Below are 22,951 nucleotides of genomic sequence, written 5' to 3' on the forward strand. Positions count from 1 at the left end.
TTCCTGTGCTCTATTTCATTTATTAAAAAAACCATTTTAAAGTCTTACTTCTCTTTTATAAGAATTCAATTTGAACTTGTGCCCAAGCTGTGTTTTTCTTTGAGGCTTTGCTTATAGATGTCTTAGAGTAACTCTTCTGGATTGGTGCCTTGAGGGTCCCTATTGCCATAATAACATTTTAATATGGGACTTTTTTTTTTTGTTTGCTCATTCTTCTAGTGTACTTTCTGGCTTCAGACTTTATGCCAGGTCCAGGCTCTGTGCACTTATGAGGGAATTTTTGGGAGGGTCTTACTGCTACTTTATTGGAGTACAGTGTAAATCCAGGATCTCAGAGACAGCTCAGTCTGGGGACCTGCAAATTTTCAGTGCTCTCAAAATGGTACAATCTAGGGAGGGGCAGCTAGGTGGTGCAGTGGATAGAGCACTGGCCCTGAAGTCAGGAGGACCTGAGTTCAAATCCAGCCTCAGACCAAACACTTGACACTCACTAGCTGCGTGACCCTGGGCAAGTCACGTAACCCCAATTGCCTTAAAAAAAATGGCACAATCTAGGGCACAGTCTGATCACTGTACACCCTTCTCTTCTATCTTCTTCCCACTCCCCATCTGAGCTCTGTAAGGCCTGGGTCTGGGTCTGAGCAACATGCCTCTGGGGTTCTCCTGGTTGGAGTTCCAGTGGACTGTTGCTGGACTCAGTCACTATCAGGCAGCTATTTGTCCTTGAAACTTGGATTCAGGTCCTGATCCCAACACATATGGTATGTGTGACCCTGGGTAAGTCACTGAGACGCTCTCAAAGATTACAAATTGCAGAGGAGTCGCTGTAACACGTCGGCAGGGGTTCAGAACGACAGAACTCGAGGCTCCCTGTGGTTTGGGATTCCTGTCCTTGCTATTCTATCGCAGGCTTCAGACTGGACTGGAAACTGACTGGAAATCATGCTCTGCTCCTGGGGTCACAACCATAAAGCTTCTGAACTTGCTCCTCACTTGGTCCGCAGCCCAGGGCTCATGATCACTGTGCACTCTGGACTGCTACTCATGGGCACAGGCTCCCTCCTCAGTCAGCCTTGGAGCTGTGATCCAGAACTAGGGAGTGCACAAAGGAGCTGCAGGTTGGCATCTGTTGCTACCACCTATATAAGGCTGGGCTCCTCTTGGATGCATTTGTAGCCTCTTTTCTCCTCGAAGCACTGCTTCTCCCTGTGGTGGCACACTCCATCGGGCATGTCTGGCCAGACCCCGCCATCTTCAGGCTACACAGACTTCTCTGCCTGTCTCCCTATGTGGATTTGGCCTTGACAAATGACAGACTGTGATTTTTTTCTTGGATTTCCCCATAAGGGCTCAGTTTGGTACATTTTCTAAATCTTTTCTGAGATATTGTGACTTGGGGTTGGAGGGAAGGAAGCTCAGTTATACTTCTTCCTGATATTCCCAAGCCATCACGTTAGAATGATTATTAAAAGAAATCTTGTCCTTTAATTGCTCTTTAAAAAAACTTTATGAGTTAACAGGGTTTGAGTTTTCTACTGATGTCAATCAAAATTGCTCAAAATTCTGAATCCATTTAAAAATCCATTAGAACTCCCTCACTACTCCTTTCCCCAGGCTGTCATGAGTACCACTGAACAGAAACTGAACAAAACTGATTACTTGAAACCTGATTTTCACAGAAGTTGTAAAGTATTATTTTAATTGAATTTCCTTACAAGTTGAAATGCTGAAAAATTTGTCTATCAAAGTCTAACGGGTTTCCCAGGGGACTTGATGTACTTAGAGATGCCCACAAAAGACAATTTGCAACAAGAATAATGACTACATTAATTATACTAATTGAGAAATTTACAAGTGTATCTAAACACACTTTAATTTATACATATTACTCTACATTATACTGTTAATAATGAAAACAGGGCATTTCTCCATCTCTTTCTGGGACTTCCTTTGTTATGAGTCATCTTCTATCTTTGGAATGGACTCATTCCTTCCAATTTCCACCGAAGTCCCTCATTCAAGGCCCAACTTAGGTGACATCTCCTCCATCTCTACCTATTCAAGTTGTTCATAGCGCCTTTCCGGGACCTCTGTATGCAGGTCTTGTCCCCAGAGCTCATGAACTTCCTGAGAAGGAGTACTGTATCACTTCAGTCTTTGAACCAACAAGGGCTAGTCCTGTGCCTTGCACAGAGCAGCCGTTTTGTAAACATTTAATTGAATCACATGGGAAGCTGGGAAGCCCAAGTTTTGCAGATGCTGTAGACTCTGGAAGAGAGGAAGTGTTTTATTTCATGTGGGGTTTTCCATTTTCAGACTAGAATGTGTGAAGTCATTACGGGAAATACAATAAGCCAAGCTTGACCTGCCCAAGTCACTGCTTCTCTGCAGATCACCGGACCCTCTAAAGAGTTTGATCTTTATTCTGGGAGTGTATCGAAGCTGTTTGGAATCTGAGCAGTGTGGGGGAAAACCACAACCACAATGAGAAGACAAGTGCACACTCTCGGAGTGCCTGATAAGTGCTCATGGACTGACTCTGAAATATGGCTGCAGTGTTATTTTTGAAGCGCACAGTGTGGAAGAGTATGGACAGAGGGCAGCCCCGGGAGTGAGGGAGACCTAGATTCAAGTCCTGCCTCTGACCTATAATGCCTGTAGGACCCTGGGCAAGTCACTGGACCACTCAGGGGCTCAGGCAACTCTAGAAGATGAGAAGTTGTGGAGGAGCGGCCCTGCTGCCTCAGCAGCCGGATCTTCTGCATTAGGAGGTCTGTACACCAATGAAGTCACAGGGCCAGACAAAGGAAAAAAACCAAACCACCCAGAAATGCCCATGACTAGATGACAAGAATTCCTATGATGCCTGTTCTTCCTTTTCTCTAGAGGACTTAATGTTACAAATGTAATTACTGGGTTACTGTCCTTCACTACTCAAAGCAATTATAGACACTATCTCATTACCCCTTGCGATGTCACTGCCCTGACTAGAGATGAGTGCTCAGAGGACTCCCCTTCCACTGCTCCTCCACTGTGACTCTCTTAGTGAAGTTTGGGCCGTATCTACCAATCGCTGTACTTGGGCCTTACACAAAGAACAAGATGCGGAGCTTGCTACTGCATTTTTGCATTCTAGACCACACAGACCTGATTTCCAAAGACTCTGAATTTGATGCAATGACAAATGTACCTTCTGAGATGAAAGGTAAGGCCTTAAATTTTCTTCTTTGTATAACAATGGACTATTTTCAGTCTTCTCATTCTATCCAAAAGACATACATGTGATTAGAAACAACAGCAGCAGCACCAGGGAGAGGAAGGCACTCATGCGGCTGGCCCTCCCTCGCTCCCAGCCTGCCACAGAACAGTATCCAAGGCAACAAGCAGTCTGGCTCTTCCAGGGCATAAGGAATCCTGCCTTTAGCTCCTCCTTTATATTGTCATTCTCTGAGCTGCTCTACAAAGACAGTTTATCAGAGTCCACAGTTTTCTTTCTTGTGGCTTAAATTGCTTTTGTGCAATGCTTTTATAAGGCAAAACTTCAATTCTGTTGTTCAATTATATATGCAACTCTCAGGAGTTGCCTTTGTTACTCGCTGCTCCAGCCCCAATTTCCATATCCTGGTTCAGTGCATGACTATTCAGTGGAATACAAGTCTGCTTGAGGCAGCAAGAGTCCGAACCTTTCTCCTCTAATGACAGCACAACTAACATAAGGGAACACTACCATGGCAAAGCCAGAAAACCCAGTGAAGGAGTACAGTCTTCACTTCACCTCCAATCCTCCAAGCCTTCCACTTTTGAGATCTCCTCAACCTATTCTAGCCCTGTCTCCCTCCTCTGAAAGCCAAGAGCCCTCTCTGCCTGCTCTAGGCATTTGGTGATCAATCCCATTCTGGCCTGGGTCAGCTCTTGAGCTGCTGTAGGGAACTGAGAGCTATTTTCTGAATGATTATTTAATATGTCATAATGATGGGGTATGGGACCTGGACCCCAAAAGCCACAATCCAGCTCCTGACCCTTCCCACACAGCCCCACCTAGATACTCAATAATCCTTTCAACTGTCCTTTCATGGTGGCTCTGACCCAGCCCCAACCTTCAATTCTGTTACTTCTGACTCAGCCCAGCCTTTCATTGTCTGTTACCTCCAGGTCATCTCAGGTTATTAGTGTCCCCCTGATCCCATCCAAATCTTCCCACAATCTTTTTCCCTATAAAAAAAGTCAGCCTTTTCCCTACCAAATGCCTTGATTCTTAAAATCCCACCCTTCTACTGGCAACATAATAAACCTTGTCTCTGACTGAAAGAAGGCTTGATTGGCCAAATTCTTTCAAGGCAGATCCGTGCCCTTTGCCCTTGCATTTTGGGGTTCATGGCACCCCTAGATCGTAACAATGTGTCTACTGCCTGTCTCTCCAACCAGACTGTAAGTTCTTTGAGGGCAGGTTCACGTCTTGCATTTTTAATACTGTAAATCCCCTGTACATAGTTTTAAAACTATGTACAATATTAAAGCTCTCTACAACTGTCTCTAGCTTAGCTTTAAATATTTTCCAATTACATGTAAAACATGTTTTATTATTTATTACTTTTAATTTTTATTTTAATTTAAACAATTTCATTACTAATAGATTAATTAATAAAATTAATTTAATTAATATTATTTTATTATTAATTTTGAGCTCCAAATTCTCACTCTCCTGTCCTACCCTCCTCCTTGCAAGCAATCTGATGCTGATGACACACATGAAGTCAGCTTACCTTTCCAGGATGATTCACATTATTTCCTCTCACATACCCTTTGGTATAGCCACCAGCCTGGCCTACCTCCTGCTCTCTATGCACTACGCTCTGGTTTTTCTCCTACCTGCTCTCCCCCTTCACCTCTGCCTCTTAGAATCTGGCCATGTCCCTTCAAAGCTCAGCTCAAACGACACTTCCTATAGGAGGCCTTTCTTGATGCCTCCCAAGTGGAAGAAATCTCTTCCCACCACTGAATTCCCTTGTATACATCTTGTATTTACTTAATTGTGGACCAACTGTTTCCTCGCACTAGAATGTAAGCCCTCAGAGGGCAGGAATTGTTCCTTCTTGTATTTTGTCTCCAGTCGGCACTTAATAAAAACTTGCTCAACTGAGTATACCCTATACCTCTGAACAATAAAGAAATGATGGTGAATAAGAGAGTGAGAAACATGGACCCAGCTGGTCTTTTGGCTCTGACTTTCTGAGTTAGGGCACTGCAGAACAAAGATGGAGAAAGAACGTTTTGACTCACTGGTGGAAGGCAGGAGTTCCAGGTGGTGGTATCGTCACTGCTGCTACTGATGCTGACATTACAATTGTCAACCTGAGACGCGCTCAGACCATGAGAGGCCCCGATATCTCCCAGTTCTTCAGTCTGCTGCCTTCTCATGCTGGCCAGCATCTGCAGCTCAGATTCACTCATCTGGCTCGGCTCGTAGTTTGTCCAGTCATACTCCTTACCAAAAAAAAAAAAAACAAAAGAGAGAGAGAGAGAGAGAGAAAGGGAAGGAAGGAGGGAGGGAGGGAGAGGAAGGAGAGAGAGAAGGAGAAATGGAGAAAATAGAAAATACAATGAGGCTTGGTTTCAAATTAAAGTAATCACCAACAGACAAATGGCTCAAATCAGAACATATGAAATAATGTACACAAAGTGCTTTTTAAGTCTGAAAGCATTCAATAAAAATAAATTACCATCGCTCCTTCAAATGAAAAACTTACTGAACACCATTTTTCTTTTTCTGTGGAGAATATAAGTGCATCTCAGAAGTTCCACGCAAACAGAAACATAAAAATTGTGAAAGGGGCAGCATGAATGAGGAATGTGTGAAAAAGTACAGTTGTACCTGGTAAAAAAAAAAAGGCTGGAGCAAGGACACTCAAATCACACTAGGCTAAGATGGAATGCAAATGATGCTGAGAAGCAGTCAGAAAGCATTTGGCATTCATACGCTAGTACGTGACAGTGGTGGGGGGCTGTTACGTCACATCATGTCATACCAATGGCACAGACAGAGGCTACAAGTGGGTCATTCTAGAATGAAAGTGAGATCTTGAGGTGAAAGATCAGGGGGATAAAAGGAGGCCTGCCTGGTGGTAGGCAAGCTGTGAGCCTCCCTAGGCCAGCTGTACACCTAGCAAGTCCAAGCTACTCTTGTGGACAGTCCCTGTGGCCGTGCCATCAAAAGAGCAAGAGACAATGATATGACTTTCTGAGATCTGGACTCCAGAAAGCTCTGTGGCAACAAAGACACGTACCACACCACACCACGCCACACCACGTCACACCACACCACACCGCACTTTACTATACTTTACTACACTGCGAAACTACATTATACTGCACTTTACTATTATGCTATACCTTTCCATACTACACTTTACTAAACTACATTATACTATACTTTACTATTACACTACACTATACTTTACAATACCTATACTTCAGCACAATACTATGCTTTTACGTTATATTTTAATACTATACAGTATACTCTACTACATTCTACTAACTATACTTTACTATATATATTATACTTTAATACTACACTTTACTGGACTCTACTATGCTGTAGTACATATATGCTATATACTATATTACTACAGTATTTTCAAGGATGTTATCATAATCCATCATCTTAACATATGGAACTGATGCAGGCTTTTAATTAAAATTAATTGTATATTTCTTGCCTTTTTCTTGGTTCAAATAACATTTGGTGGCAGAATGCCCAATTTTCCTGTTGCTGTTTTAGTAGTGCATATTGTACAGTATTACAGGCAGATATGGCTTACATGAAATTGAATTTTAAAGAACCTCCAAAATTTTGCTTGTATGGCTGGAAATCGTTTAGGGTAAAGAATACTGCCCACGCTTGGACAAAAATATGCTTTAACTTTTACAATGTGAGGGGTACTGTTTCCTAGTGGTATGCTCTAAGATAGACAAGTCTGGTTTGCGTCTTACCTGAATCACCAAGATGTGAAAAAATAAAAGGATAATGTTCTAGAAAAGACCTGGAGGTCCCTCAGGACCAAGAGGCTAATTGTCCTACCCTACTGCTTTACTAATGAGGCTCAGAGAGGTCAAATGACTTGCCCACAGTTATACAGGTTCTAAAGTAACAGAGATGAGATTGGAATCCAAATCTTCTGATTCTTAATTCTGACATCTTTCTACTACATAAATATATTTTTCATAACAAAATATTATTATTAGTATCTCAATAAATATATACATATACATATCTATACATACATATGTGTGTGTGTGTGTATATATATATATATATATATATATATATATATATATATATATATATACACACACATATATATTTACATACACGCATACACATATAAGAAACTTTACTTTTTAGTAGTGGGATAAATTTTCTTTTTCCAGGGAAAATTCATTAAGATGCATTCTTCTCTCACTTTGCAGCCCAGAAGTGTAACTTTCCCTTTGGTCCACATGGAAGATGACTATGTCAGAACTGCTAGCCTTCCCAGAAGGCTGCATGGTATGTGGCACAGTGAGAAAACAGGACTTGGAGTCACAGGACATGAGTTCAAATCTCTGCTCTGTCAATTAACTACATTTATGACCTTGGGCAAGTCACTTCTCCCAGGCCTTAGTTTCCTCATCTTTAAAACACAGGGGATGAACTAGATGACCTCTAAGGTCTCTTTCCTGATGGTTCCTTTCAGCATAATCGTTTCCTTTTTTATCTTAAAAAAAAATTGTGAATGTTTGTTTCTGGCTTGTCAGGTAGCATGATTGCAAATCCTACTTTTTTGCATTAATTTGATAAATAGCAAATTTTTTTCCATCCCCTCAGTTTTATTTTGTGTATATGTTTGTTTTTAAATGTGTTTCCTGTAAGCAACAGATTGTAGACTTTTGTTTTCTTATACAATCTGTCGCTTTTTTCCAAATTATTGTATTGTTTAGTCCATTCATATGAGTTGGGTTTATATTTTCCTCCATCTGTCTCTAATATTGGGCTTTCCCCAAGATACATACATACATACATACATACATGTATATATACACACACATACATATACATACATACATACATACATATTTTTTCCTCTTCTGCTGTAAACAAGGATTATGTTCCTTCAGTCATCTTACCTTATTAACCTTCTCTTTTTTTTTTAAGGTGGCTCCATTCCCACTGGGTCTCTTCCCCTCATCTCCTCTCCTTTGTTACCCTTTTCCCTTTGGGTTTTTGCTTACTGCTTTACTTCCTTTTTCCTTCATACTTTTATCTATTTTAATAATTCTCTACCCACTTTCCCCTCCCAATTAGACACACAGATTGCCCCTTTCTCTTCTCTTTCAACTAGTCTTGTATAATAGTTTTTTAAATTTCATTTTTTGTACCCCTAGACCCGCATTCTCTGGTACCTATCGCCTATAATTGTTTGATCACCTTCTTTTCTCTGTATTCCACAACCAATCAAAGTTTCCAAGGTACTCATTCTAGGATCTCCTTGCTAGGCAGTTTCTGATACTGTCTTGTAGAACTTACCCCATGGATTCCCCTTTCCCACTGTGCCTCACTCCCAGAATAATGCCAATTAGTACAAGTGTCAGAGAGGACACTAGCCCATGCTACCTCAATCCTCGATCTCTGATTATGCAGCCTGTCATTGATTTGTATCCTCCCACATCACCAGTTACCTTTCTTTTCCCATTTGCCTCAAAATTTCTCCTTCCTGGGTCCAGCTGCTCCCAGAGTTTCTAACTAACCTCCTTCCCCATACAAGATGAACGGACTTTTCAAACACAAACTCCCCTAAGACACAGCCATCCTTCACAGACATTGTCTTCATCCACTGAAGCATTCATCAGTAGAACACCCTCCCACCAAGAAAGTAAGCTCTTCTTCCTTTCCTCCCCTTTTCAGTCCTTCCCCCACTCCCCCCTGCAGTCTTCTCTGTCTGAGGCCATAGGAGTCACATCTCCTTGTTACTAGCTTTTGATCTGATCTCAGCACATAGTCCGTCCTCTCCTCTTCTCTCCACCCCCCTTTCATGTACTTTCCCCTGTTATAATATAGTCCCATTAAAAACAAAACAAAACAAAACTGATTTGCTTGTAGTCAGGGTATCACCAGGTTCTGGCCATAATGCCCCCCGTCTACGTCTTCACTGTGGCCACTTGTCCTTCACTGCGTCCTGCCATCTTGTGTACATTTATAAAGATGTCTCTTACTGGTGTCTCTGCCGTCACTGCTGCTATTGCTGTCCTTACCCGCTGCACTTACTCACTCTTGCTTTTCTGCTGTTTGGGGCATTTAAGAAGCAAATAATCTCTTCAGTTTTAGGTTTCTTTTGAAAAATATTTCTAATACCTCTTCATTATGAATGTCCATCTTTTTTTTTTTCATGTATAGTTAACTTCAGATTTTCAGGATGGGTCACCATGGATAGCATCTTGAACTCCACTACTCTTTGGAACACATTATTTCATTGCCTCCTACATCTTATCGTGGGGGCAGAATAGTCTTATGTTATCTGAGTTTTCTTTCATTTGTATTTGAAGGTCTTTCTTCTGATTACCTGCAGAACTTGTTACTCAAACTGAATTGTTAAACTTAACCAATACATGTCTTGGAGTTTGCAGCCCTGTTTTTATTTGTTTTCCAGAGGCTATCTGTGAATTCTTTCAATGGGTATTTCTTCTTCTATGTTGAGAAGGTCTGGGCAATTCTTTTCTACAGTTTCTTCCAAGGCGTATTCTTCCAAGAGACCTACGCTCTCCAGATTGTCTCTGCGCACCCTGTTGCAGAGATTGGTATGTATTGCTTGCACAGTTAGCATATTTTCTTTTAATGTTATTGTTTTGTTTTTTGCTTCTCTTGTATTCTCAATCTATTGTTTTCTCTTCTGTTTCTTTGGTAAGGCTTTCCACTGCGAATTTCAGTTTTTCTATTCTGCCCATAGTTTTTGCTGTGAAGGCCATATTTCCTTCTGTTGATACTATTTTCTCTGTTGATTTATTTGCTTATATTCAAAGTCTTTGAATTTTCTTCTTCCTTAAGCCTTTGGTAATTTCAGTCTGTCTCTTTACCCAGTTACCCAACTTCCCTTATTTTCCCTTCTTGCTTATTTTCTTCCCTCTATGGTTTCACTGGGGGGCTAGATCTCATTGTCTCAAGCCAACTCCCAGGCTGGGCAATTCAAAGTTCATCAGCCTAGGTCTCTGCCTCAGTTGATTTCTGGGTGGTCAGAACTGGCCCTAGCCGGACGCTGTGCTCTTTCCTCAGGCATGGTGGAATGCTGCACAGCTCCTCACATTCACAGTGTCTTGTCCTGGTAACTTGCCCCCTTCCTCTGTTCCTTAATTCTTTGGCTCAGTACTGGCAGTTCAGAGCTTTACAATCTTTGTGCTGTGGGGTTGTGGCCCCTGGTAGGCTTTGCTCTTGAAAGGCTGCCTGTTGTAGCCAGAGCAAATTTCTGCAGCTGAAGCTGGGGTTTCCACAATACTGGGAAGAGGGAGGTAGCAACATGGTATAAGGGTGGGTTTTGCTCTAAGTCTGTGTCTGGTCCTTGGATCTGTTAGTGTAGCTTTGCTGCTGGTAGTGTGGGAGGTGGGGAAGGGGTGCTAAGTGGGCTCAGGGTCAGTGAGCATCAGTTTGTGGGCTTTGGTTATTGTGGTTTTTTTTTTAAGTGTTCTTTTGGATTCTGGGTGTCCTAGGCCATGGAAATAGTTTAAGTTGCTTTATCTTTGGTGCACAATTTCTCTTTTGGAGAGGGTGTGGCAATAATGGAAAATGTTTAGTCCTCCATCTTCCTACTTACACGATCTAGAAGTTCCCCTTCAGTAATTTTTTAAAGTGTGCATAGGGTGATCTCTCATGTTTTTTAAACACAAATATAATAGGTAGAAAAAGACACAGATATCCATTTATCCAAAGTCTTTCAAATTTCCCTTGCTTTTTCAAATAATTTTCGGCCTTATACACTATTTTTCTTAATGTCGTCTAAACTTGTTTAACCCCAAATCTGTTCATCATCATCATCATCATCATCATCATAATACGAAACCAGTCTTGTCAGGTACTAAACTCCTTTCAGTAAAATACTTTTCATTTACCAAATGGGGCTCTGAAAAAGTTCACTTAATTCACACAATAAGCAATTTACTCCTACAAAGTAATTTACTGATTGGCTCACTGGAGAATAAAATCCACTAATGATAAGAATAAAAAGTAAAACAGTAGGTACATATAGAGATTGGAGGGTAATAACAAATAAGCAATCACAATTCAGTTGAAAGTATCTTGTGCCTTTTAGCCTGAGTTCTAAGAGTATAAAACGGGTGATTAAAAACTGCAGAACCAGTGGAAGATGAAACCATCATGCTGGGCTAAGAGTTTTGCTAAATATAAAGAATGTCCTAGCCTGTAGCATCAATTAGGAGGCAGGCCATTTGAAAGAACTAAGGACATGTGCTAGGTCAGTATCATTCAGCTAGCCTTAAGCACACTCACACACAATTCTGTCTTTGGTAGTTTCCATGACATATTTTAAAAATAGGTAACCTTGAAAAATTCTACTACATCCACACCTGTTTACCTTGTCAAAGCAACAATGTCATAACATTCCAGGGAGATTTCTACCAGTAACAGCGCAAGATCTCCTAAGTGTCTTGAAATGCCTTTTCTAAGATCACATCTGCCATTTTATTCAGTCAGTCATTTAGTAAACATTTAGTAAACATGACTGCATGCAGATACTGTGCTAAGAAATAGAGATACCAAGAATGGCAAAAGACAGCTCTCTGCTCTCAAGGAGCTCAAGGTAAAACAGCAACTAAAACCAAACTGGACATAATCATCAGAGGGAAGGGCTCAGAATCACAGTGGCTGTATTTTTGTAGAAGAGAGATGTAGCATAGCATTGTGGATAGAATGCTGGATGTGGATTCAGGAAAAACTGGGTTAGAAACCTGCTTTTCCCACAGACTAGCTGTGTGACCATGGGCAAGTGAGTAAACATCTTTGAGTTACAGGCAAGTAAGCCTTAACTAAGCCATAGGCACTTGTTATTAGTATCACTGTTTCACAAATCAGAGAGCCTTGACATACTGAGTAACATACAATCTATGACCTAAACAGAAACAACCTAGTCATATTTTGCTATGATAGTTCATTTTGAAATTCAGCTTGTTATCAGGGTTTAGAATTAATTTCCTTACAAAAGCATTGATTTGAACTTTTCATCTTAATGTTACATTGAAAGAGTAGTCTGATAATCTTCAATTCCTTGGTACCTGACTGCTGAAATCAGAGTATTTCCATAGTTCAGGTTTAATTACAAGCAGAGCATGGAATAGGGAAACATGCTGGCCAATGGCGTTTATCACCATCATGCAAGTTGTCCTGCTCTAGGTGTAAACGAAGAATGGCAGTACCACAAGCTTCTATTTGTGAATAATATTGTGGGGATGTATGTGTGTGTGTATGTATGCTTGTGTGTGCATGTGTCTAGAAAGAGGCACTGAACAATGAAGTGGCCTGGGTTTGAAGAGTCAACTGAATGTGGACTGACTTTGTGAAATGAAACAGTACAGGGCTTTCAGGGATCTCAAGCTGCTGCTGGATATAAAACCCCATCTTTTCAACACACATGTCCTCCTGGTCATTCCACATAGCCACAAATCTTGAAAACAACTCCCAAATTTCAGGTAACCCCAGGGGCAACAGCAGGATACAGGGCAGGCAGAGCAAGCTTTAGCGCATTCCTGAGGCTCCATGTTCAAGCAGGGCAGGTACTCCTTTGTTTTTGCCTTTATTGTTGCTGTCTCACCCAGCCTTGCAGTTAATGGATGGATAAAGAACAAAGGAATAAGGGATATCATCGAGGAAACAGGTGGAAAGACGAGGAGGGGAAGCCCAAGCGCGCCCTGGTGCTTATATCATGTGAAAAGACCTAGACTAGGGGACCTCAGGCTTTTGATATCATGGCCCCCTCTGGCAGGCTACTGACACCAAGGGAACTCTCTTTAGAATCTGTGTTTTTAAAAATTATTTTTAATTAGAAAAGTTTATGCACAAAGCCAATGCAACTAAGATTAGAAGGAAGGTAGAAAATTGGGAAAGAATTTTTACAACCAGTTTCTCTGATAAAGGCCTCATTTCTAAAATATATAGAGAATTAAGACAAATTTATAAGAACACAAGCCATTCCCCAATTGATAAATGGTCAAAAGATATGAACAGACAGTTCTCAGATGAAGAAATTAAAGCCATCTATAGTCACATAAGACAATGCTCTAAATCACTACTCATTAGAGAAATGAAAATCAAAACAACTCTGAGGTACCACATCACACCTATCAGATTGGCCAATATGACAAAACAGGAAAATGATAAATGTTGGAGAAGATGTGGGAAAATTGGAACACTAATACATTGTTGATGGAGTTGTGAAATGATCCAACCATTTTGGAGAACAATTTGGAACTATGCCCAAAGGGCTACAAAAACATGCATACCCTTTGACCCAGCAATAGCACTTCTAGGGCTATATCCCAAAGAGATCAAACAAATGGGAAAAGGACCCACATGTACAAAAATATTCATAGAAGCTCTTTTTGTGGTGGCAAAGAACTGGAAATTGAGAGGATGCCCATCAATTGGGGAATGGCTGAGCAAGCTGAGGTATATGAATGGAATGGAATACTATTGTGCCATAAGAAATGATGAACAGGCTGACTTCAGAAAAACCTGGAAAGACTTATATGGTCTGATGCTGGGTGAAGTGAGCAGAACCAGGAGGACTTTGTACACAATAACAGCCACGTTATGCAATGACTAATATTGTTAAACTGAACCCTTCTCAGCATTACACAGATCTAAGACATCTCCAGAGGCCTCGGGATGGAAAATGCTGTCCACAACCAAAGAAAGAACTATGGAAGTCGAATCTCTATCACTTATTTTTTACCTTCTGTTGAGTTTTGTTTCATCTTTCTGATGGTTCCTCCTACTGGTTTTAATTTTTACTTACAACTTCACTAATGTGAAAATATGTTTAATGGGTATGTAGATGTAAAGCCTATATCAGATTGTGCGCTGTCTTGGGGAGGGTGGTGGGGAGGAAGGGGGAGAAAAATTTTCAACTCAAAAGCATATGGAAGTTATTGTTGATAAATCAAATTAATAAAATTAAAAAATATATTTTTAATTAAAGAAAATGTTAACATTCACTTAGAGATTAGTGAAAATGCTGACATACCTTTTTCTCTACCATATAAGCACAAAGACCTAAAAGCTAAGTTAAGGACCCCAGCTTAAGGCCTCTAGGTTAAGAACCTTTGACCTTAAGCAACAGTTTTCAAAGTGCAGTTCCAGAACCTTTGGAGGTCTCCAAGACCCTTTCAAAGGATCCACGAAGTAAAAAATTTTTTATAATAATAATAAGACTCTAACATTTATAATACAGTAAATATCCATATCTATAACCTACCTCTTTGGGGTCCTCAATAATTTAGAGTGTAAGGGGCTCATGGGACTCAAAACTTAGAGAAATATTGACCTAGAGGAAGACTTGAAGCAAATTCAGAAGTTCCTCAGTACAGGATCTCTGGGAAAACAGAGGGTGAGAAGGCCTTTCCTGGGCTGAAATCTGTACCAACGGCAGGAATGATCTAATTGAGGAGATGACAGATACACCCAAGTGCTCAAGAACTAGACTGGAACGCCATGAGAACAGGGAAGATCCCGCTCTTTCCAACATAAACCCACGGCACGGAGCACAAGGACTTACACAGTTGACGCCTCAGAGTTCACATCTACCCAGCTCCGAAGGATTACAAAACATCTGCCACCTACAAAGTGGAGGTTGGTAGTTCCAACATTATAATACTCATTTTGCAGATGAGGAAACTGGGGCACAGCCAGATGAATAACCTGCTGGTGGTCACATGACTAGTGCCAGAGGTGATATCTGAATTATGGTTTTCTGACTTGAAGTCCAAAGCACCTTCGACTACACCAAGCTGCCTCTTAACAAACCCTTGCTCAGTGAATAATTTATTTAAACTCTAGAATCATTTACTCCGTTATTTGATAAATAGCATTTTGTTAATAGTTTCTAACTTTACACAGAGAAAAACATCTTTCTTAGTCATGAATTTCAAGGTGCTTTGCAAATATTACTTGCTTAGCAAATATATTAAGATGTACAAGTAGCAAAACATGATTTGCTTCTACCCTAAATCAGAAAAATCAAAGCGTCATAAGAGAAGATAAATTTCTCAAAGCTAGTAAATTAGTCAATAGCAATACTGTGCATACTTCAAATGATTAGATTCTATTGGTCAGTTGTGTCTGGCTCTTTACGACCCTAATGTGAAGTTTACTGGAATGGTTTGCCCTTTCCTTCTCCAATAGGTTAAGGTAGACAGGATTAAGTGACTTGCCCAGCATCACACAGCTAGCGAGCGTTTGAGGCCGGATCAGAACTCAGGTCTTCCTGACTCCAGGCCCAGTGCTCTATTCACTGAACCATCTCACTGCTTCAAGGTTCTATTACCTTCCTGGAAAATTGTATAAGCATGTGTGTATGTGTGTTGTGGGGGGGGAGGGTGTTGGACCATGCATGTGTGTTTGGGAACACCTGTGAATGCACATGCCTTCTTTTTACTTGTGTCATATCTTCTAGATCACTTGTCTATGGCCTTACAGGATGTGACATCAGGTCACCTAGTAGACAGTGGGCTCCAAACCCAACCATCCTGAGACACATACACACAAAGTCCTTTCACTGCTTCTAAATACATCATAGCCATTTCACCCTCGAATTCTCTTTTGAATTCTTGACTGCCAGCATGAAAAAGGCCCTCAGACATAATCTGGTCTTGGTACAATTTCTACTAAGAAAACTTAAGTCTTTTGTTTTGCACCTCTATACAAATGAGGGAGCTGAGCCACTGGGAAGAGTCAACTGGGCATCATTCTCAAGCAGACAGAATACTGGGAGTTTTTTCCCATTCAGCATGTGGACTAATTCTACGAAAAAGCAAATATCTTCACTGATGATGAAGGGGAGCCAAAGTTTACCTCCAAATCTAATCCAGTTCAATCCAATAAGTCTTTATGAAGAGCTTATTTCAGGCCAGGCACTGGTTAAGCACTGGGGACACAAAGAAAGGCAAAGAATAGCCCCTGCCCTCGAGGACGTCACAGTCTGACGGGGGAGACAAGAGGCAAACCACGATGTACAAGCAAGATTTAGACAGGCTATACTGGAAATAATCAGCAGAGAGAGGGTACTACAAAGATCCAACAACAAAATAATCCTTGCTTTCAAGGCGCTTACACTCAACGGGGGGTGGAACATATACATACATAAGTGCACATACTTGGAAATTTGGTGGCGAGAGAGCAGCAAGGGCTGAGTTGACCAACAGTCCACTTCTAGCACCATCTTTTGAACGAAGCCTTTCCTGGTGCCTTGAATTGCTAATCTCTACTCCACTACCCCTTAGCCTCAAACTCCCTTTATATTTAACTACTTTGTATGTATTTGTATTTATTAACTTTATATTTATGTTATACACTTGCTGTCTTTCCATTTGAATGTAAGCTCCTTGGTAGCAGATACTATTTCATTCTTTATACTTGTAAACCTATACACAGCCCATGGCCTGGACTATAACATACCCTTAATAAATGTGTTGATTGACTGCTAAAGCAAAGGAGTCAATCTTTTAAACTCAATTATAGAGTTACCAAGTGATAGTAATAATGTCTAATTTAACATATACAACTTGGTACAATCATGACAATATCCTCAAACATCCTAAATATAATTTATGATAGTGATTCTCAAAATTTTTGGTCTCACGGCTCCTTTATACTCTTAAAAATTATTGAAGAACCCAAAGAGCTTTTGTCATATCTATTATTATATCTATAAATATTTACTGTGTTGCAAATCAAAACATAAAATTGGAAACTGTTTGTTAATTCATTTAAAATACCAATTATAAACCTATTACATGTTAAGATAAATTTTATAAATGAAAAAAAACATGTTCAAAAAAAATTAAGTGGCCTTGAACTTGACAAATGCTAGTTTCTTAGAAGGAGTTGCAATGAGGGATCTGAAGCCAATAGCAATGAATGAATGAATGAGAGAAAAAAGGCAAATAACTTCTTAGTGTTATTACAAAAAGAATTCTGCCATCACGGACCTCCTGCAAGGATCTTGGGGTTCCCATGGACCACACTTGGAGAACTTCTGATTTATGAACACGTTACTGAGCTATACCGATTCAAATAGCAAAGTATATCCTGCAGGTGAACATGTAGCCCTCATCAGCATTGAACTGTGTGTGGTAACCTAACTACACAGGGTCCTCCCTCTGCCCCACCCCCCAAAAAGAGAGACATTCTTGAGTGCAGTGGTGTTTAGGGGGATGGAGAAGGTGTGTGGTGGGAAGCTTGGGAACAGCCGTCAGCCACCTATGTAGAGGTCTCCTAAAGGTGAGGTTGGGTGTTCTCTGTGTGCAGGGCATGCTGCTGGGTGGTAGGAACACAACGCAAAGACAAAACCAAACAGTCCCTGTCCTCAAGAAGCTTATGATCTACAAAAAGTGACTTTATAGTGTTGTGTAAGGTAGGATCAGCTGGATGAGTGAAAAGGGGAAAGACAGGACACACCAAGGCAAAAGCCAAGATATCCAAACAAATTAAGAGAAATTATTATTTTTCTATTACATTAACGACCAATATTAAATTAGGATTGAGGGCTTTCCTTTCTATTTCCTCATTTAGGGACCAGCCCCTATAGGCAAGTCAGCCAGTCTCTGAAGGACACTGCTGATAGATGAGATTGCCCAAATCTTCTGGGTACGTACTCTTCGATCTTGGGCGGGACCCTAGTGAACTAGGTGGCCTTACAAACAGAATCTAGCCTAGGTGAATTCTGGCCCTTAGGAAATAAGCTTCTGTCTTTGGAACCCTTCATTAGACTTTAGGGTACACCCAGCTTAAGAAGGAGAAAACCAACCACAGAGGTCTGAGTAGAGATGGATTCTTTTGTCTAGATTACTGGACGCAGCTGAGTCTCATGAGCAAGTCACACTCTCAGCGGAGGAGCTGAAGACTTTTAGTGCAACTCATCGTTTGAAAGTCTACCCCCTCATCAAATGTTTGCCAATCAGGGTTGATATTTACCTCTTAGGGACACCCCCTTTTCTAGGGGTATTCATGCATTCGGGGATGTCCATGTCTTTGTCTTTGGTTATGGAGAGAGAACACTGACCATCAATTTATTGGTTATTTGTTAGCCTAATTAATAAATTGATTATTAATTACCCAGAAACTGTCTTTTGGGCTTTTCATTTTTCACCAAGTGGAATTGTTGCAACTGAGGTCAATCTTAAACAACCCAGTACTACTGGGAAAAAAGCTGTGGTTGGTGGGCCAGAGGTAAGAGAAAAGTACCAAAAACAGTCTGACTCTGAGCAAAGGAGATACGCAGTGTAGAAGAAGGAAGGAAGCAAAGAAGGCAGAGAGGGAGGGAAGGAAGGAGGAAAGAAGAAAGGGAGAGAGAAAGGAAAGGGAGGGAAGGAGGAAAGAAAGGCAGAAACAAGCATTTGTTAAGTGCTCACGATGTGCTGAGTTTTGGGTTCAAATTCCAGACAATCCACTTACCAATCGGGTGACCCTGGAGAAGTTACTTATTTTTTTTTTTTGCAATTGGACTAGACATACTCTAAGATCTCTTTTTGCTCAGACATTACAATCTGATGACTTGGAGCCCACAGAGGGAAGAGTAGTTCAAGATCCTGCAGACCGATCACAACAATTCACTCAAAGAAAGGCTAGTCAAATGCTCAAAGGGGAATGAGGAGCTAAAGATGTAAAACACAAGTAAAAACCTCAGAGTATCCTTGCATTAAAAAGCAAATAGTACACTTTTTCTAATCTCAAGCTGTGTCTGAATGTGCCATTCATTTACACTGCTAAAAATCAGGTTTTTCCTTTCCGTTTATTTCAGTTAATAACCTTCGAAGCTTCTCCACTAATTTTGCCAACATCTTTACTTCTACATGATCACTTGGTAGTGATGGGATCTTTCAGTGCAAGAAGACGAAGAAAATTCAGAGACCCACAATCCCAAGAGACCCTGATTCCTTTCCCACAATTACCCTTATAAAAATATATAATAGGAAAAAAAATTCCCAAACTCATTTTATTTCCTCTCAAATACTTTTTTTGGGTAACATTTTATGGATATGGGAAACACTGAATTGTTTTTGGATACAACTATGAAAATTCACCAGTCTACCTGGCATCTACCATTATAAGGGAAGATGGTCCTCTTGGGAGGGGCATTGGAGGTGGAAGGGATACAACTGAAAATTAAGGTGATTAAAAAAAACCAAAGTATATTGATAAACACTTTAAGAAAAATCAATTTGCTGAACGGATAGCTGAGTCTAATAAGTAGGTGGAGGTAAATGGTCTATCTGCTCCTACATTTTCATGACTCATGGTTTAAAGGAGTTGGTTAAACCAGAAATAGGATATACAAGCCAACATCACTAAACACTCTATCATAATTCATTTGGATTCTCACAAACAGAAATAAAAATGGAGTAAAATATAACTAATGTTTCATAAACCAGTTTTTTTTCTGTCAAAAAATATTTGTTTTTTCTAAGTGAGCCACCTGGCTAAGTTGTACTTTGTAGCTTTTTTTTTTTAATCTGAATATCCTCTTATAATCATAAATTAAGCTCAATCTTACTGAAATGACAAATGCAATTTCAGAAATCTTTTCTTTAAATCTTCAAGATGCATGTAATGACATTTGCATTTCACAACATTTGAATGATTCATTCAAAATTGTTTGAATATAGTTATACATGTGGAAAAGTTTAATTACCAGCTATCTGCATGGCAGCAATATTACCTAGAGGGTTCTACTTCTTTCTTAATTAAAACTATTTGAAGTTAATAATAAAGCACTCTGTTAAGATAGGAATCAAATATTCCAAGTAAGAAGTTTCCTAAGCGGTCATCATATCCCTTTCAGTAAGAGTTGCTTTTGGATGACTTGTGCTTTCCATCAGGCCGTTGGGAGAGGCAAATCTTCTGCTCAATGTCACCACAAAAACTTTTGACAGGAAGTTTCCTGTGTCCTAAAGCCACTCTCTTCAGTTTCTCCTGATCATAGATTCTGAACAAGGACAGAGACACTCCCCTATAATTCTCTACTGCCATTCTCTTTGTACAAGGATAGCAATCCTTTGTTGAATACCTTTCTTCAGAGCAAAGCTAGGGCCTCTCCTGTAACTCCTTTGGCCTCCTCCTGGTTTCCAGGGCCGCCAGGCTCCAGGTTCTCTGCCTGAGTGGTAGTTAGAGCCATCCTTACCTACAGGTGACTGGACTGGATTCCGTCTAACAAAGGACACGTCAAAGCATCTCCTATCTACATCAGAGGGACCTCTAGACCCAGAAGAAGTCATAGATTTTATTCTTGTACACAAAAGAAGTTTGCAAAGCTTAATGACAAAGTGAGAATCCTCTAGGACTGGTAAGAGGGTTTAAAATTGTTTCAATTGCTTTGCTGGAAGGTCAGGGAGGAAGGGTGTAGGGGCAGAGTGAGTTAGGGTTTGACACTGGGAGCCATAATACAAGAATGCTATGGCAGCAGAAAAGAATGCTAGGTGTGGGTGTGGAGGGGATGGCACTGGCTCAGATGACGGTCCTGCTATGAATCATATGGGGACCCTGGGCAGCGAAGAACTCTCCTGGGGACTTGGTTTCTGTCTTTCATCTGAAGATGAGGGGGTTGGCCCTCATGACAGCTGAGGTCCCTCTTGGCTCCTGTGACATGCTTCCAGGCTCTCCAGCCGGTGTGGGACTGACACGAGTGTGTCTTTTGGTTCAGGCCTACGGTTCTCTGGGGTTGAGAACTCCCAGTGAGGGAAGCTCTCCACCACCTGTACAGATGCAGCTCAGAGCCTTAAGAAGCAGTGTCTTTGGTGCGACTGCTAACCATTCACACAGATGTAGCACCTTAAGGGGGACAGAGAGAATAGGGAGAATACAGGCAGGATTCTTTGCATTGTGGGGACAAGGAAGCTTGCCTGTGGTCTCACTGCTGGTAACTCAACACTGGAGGTGGCATTTAAACCCAGGCCTCCCTGTTGGGAGGTTTCTGGGTACAAGGCTGCTTCTGTACCCTGCCTCCCCCTGCTGCCCGCACCCAGATTATCTGGGGGCCGGGATGTGCGCATTATCCTGTGAGGCAGGTGGGAAGGGGGTCTCCAACTCAGGAGTAAGCCCCAGCCTTCAGTGCGGTCTGCTCCACCGTGTCAGAAAACACGGCGCTCTGCACTGCCCTTGGCTGGCTCGCCATTAGAAAAGGAAGCCAAGGGAAAATCCACAGATGTGAGGGAAGCTCAAGTGTCAGCTTTCCCTGAAGCTTCAGTATACTCTGGGTTTTAATTTTCTTTCTCTGTAAGCACAAGTTTGAGGTGAGCTGCAATGAAGAAGCAGAAGCCAAGGGGTGACAAGGGGGTGCCACAGGGGTTTGGAGGCAGGAGGACTTGAGTTCAAATCCAGCCTCAGGTATTCGCTGGAGAACCCTGAGCTAGCACTCACTTCACCTCTACCTGCCTCAGTATCTTCATCTCACCAATGGAGATGATAACAGTCTCCACCTCCAACTGTGGTTGTGAGAATCAAATGAGATCCTGTTTGTAAAAAGTACTTAGCATAGAGCCTGGCACACAGTAGGTGCTAAAGAAATGTTATCTCTTCTTGGGATAATTGTAACGAGAGGCAGCATGGTGAGAGGAGACTCCTGGGCTGAACTGAAGTCAGACCTTCTGGGTAGGACAGAGCCTGGAGGCAGGGACTTCTTTCTCATAAAACAACGGGGGGGACCAGGTCCAACCAGGGCATCTTGATCATCAACAAGGGAAGGAGAAAGTTTTACAGAGAATGCATATGGAAAACAAAGTCATCCATTTCTTCTTAGATAATAAGACTTTAATTTAAAAAAATCACGCCAACTTGGACAACATCTTTCTACAGTGCCTGGTCAAGCGCCTGGATGGCAACAGCCAGGCCAGAGAGATAGGATGAATCTTACCCTTCCCATTTTACAAATGAGAAAACTGAGATCTACAGAGGTTAAGTAACATGTTAGTTGTCATAAGGCTTATGTCAAAGTCAGGACTCCCATGCCTACTGACTCCAAATTATGTTACCTCTTAGAAAATCAGAGAAACCTAAAACCACTGAGTGATCTGCTGGAAAGAGAGAAAGAGAGAGAGGCAGAGAGAGAGAGAAAGACAGAGAGAGAGAGAGAGAGAGGAGACAGAGAGAGAGAGAGAGAGAGAGAGAGAGAGAGAGACAGAGAGAGTGGGAGGGAGACAGAGACAGAGGCAGAAAGAGACAGACAGACAGAGGCAGAGAGAGACAGAGAAAGACAGAGAGGCAGAGAGAGACAGAGAGAGATAGAGAGAGAGAGACAGAGGCAGAGAGAGACAGAGAGAGAGAAAGACAGACAGAGATAGAGAGAGAGAGAGAGAGAGAGAAAGAGAGAGAGAGGCAGAGAGAGACATACAGACAGAGAGAGGCAGAGAGAGAGACAGAGAGAGAGGCAGATAAAGAGAGAGAAGACCCTTCCCTCCAACAGAGAATTGTACTCTACATTGACCCTTACAACCCTGAGAATCCACTGGGGGAAGGTGGTGTCTTTTTTGCTAGCATCTTTTGGGCTGAGCATGGCAATCTCTGATAGGTTGCTTAGGATGTTTCAATACATAATTTTATACTGTGACTAGACTCAGGATACACAGGCTGACTTAAAAAGAAAATCTTCAACTTAAAAATAAAGAGCTTGAACGTCAAGTTTGAAATACCTCCATTTGTTCA

General features: G+C 41.2%; 1 protein-coding gene across 1 annotated transcript in view; it reads right to left on the bottom strand.

Annotated features, from left to right (window-relative positions):
* Window positions 1-22,951, bottom strand: part of CFAP20DC (CFAP20 domain containing) — a 204,478-nt gene that overhangs the window by 61,973 nt on the left and 119,554 nt on the right. The window contains 1 exon segment of the mRNA XM_078152116.1: window positions 5,281-5,484. Within this exon segment, the coding sequence (XP_078008242.1) occupies window positions 5,281-5,484 (204 nt within the window).

The sequence above is a fragment of the Phascolarctos cinereus genome, unplaced genomic scaffold, assembly GCF_003287225.1.
Source record: "Phascolarctos cinereus isolate Bilbo 61053 unplaced genomic scaffold, phaCin_HiC Scaffold_4;HRSCAF=312, whole genome shotgun sequence".
NCBI classification, from domain to species: Eukaryota; Metazoa; Chordata; class Mammalia; order Diprotodontia; family Phascolarctidae; genus Phascolarctos; species Phascolarctos cinereus.